This window comes from Penaeus monodon, chromosome 27, assembly GCF_015228065.2.
Source record: "Penaeus monodon isolate SGIC_2016 chromosome 27, NSTDA_Pmon_1, whole genome shotgun sequence".
NCBI lineage: Eukaryota > Metazoa > Arthropoda > Malacostraca > Decapoda > Penaeidae > Penaeus > Penaeus monodon.
The window spans coordinates 31,378,867-31,379,139 of record NC_051412.1 but is presented as its reverse complement, the minus strand read 5'-3'; the positions used below and the strand labels follow the sequence as shown (position 1 = coordinate 31,379,139).

Sequence of the window (273 nt, the reverse complement as noted above, 5' to 3'; positions counted from 1 at the left end):
GCAGTATGAATATTCGTAAATACTGAGCATCTACACAAGCAACAATAGGCACAGAGAAATTAATAAAAAGTAGATATCAAAAGAAAAACTCATAAATATTCATAGTTACTCAAATCATAAAAAAAATATATATCAATAGATAAATGCACTTCTTACCAAGGCGATGTTTGTGACGAGAGTAATGTTGACATTTGTGTTTACATTGAGTAGTCTGATTCCTTTCTTTTCGGACACGTACGCCAATTGCTCACCTGCGGAGGAAAAAATGAGCTT

General features: G+C 33.0%; 1 protein-coding gene across 1 annotated transcript in view; it reads right to left on the bottom strand.

The window, feature by feature from the left end:
• Window positions 1-273, bottom strand: part of LOC119590790 (inactive dipeptidyl peptidase 10-like) — a 39,595-nt gene that overhangs the window by 25,657 nt on the left and 13,665 nt on the right. Inside the window, exon 3 of the mRNA XM_037939503.1 lies at window positions 157-251. Coding sequence (XP_037795431.1) covers window positions 157-251 — 95 coding nt within the window. The remainder of the gene's footprint in view (window positions 1-156; window positions 252-273) is intronic.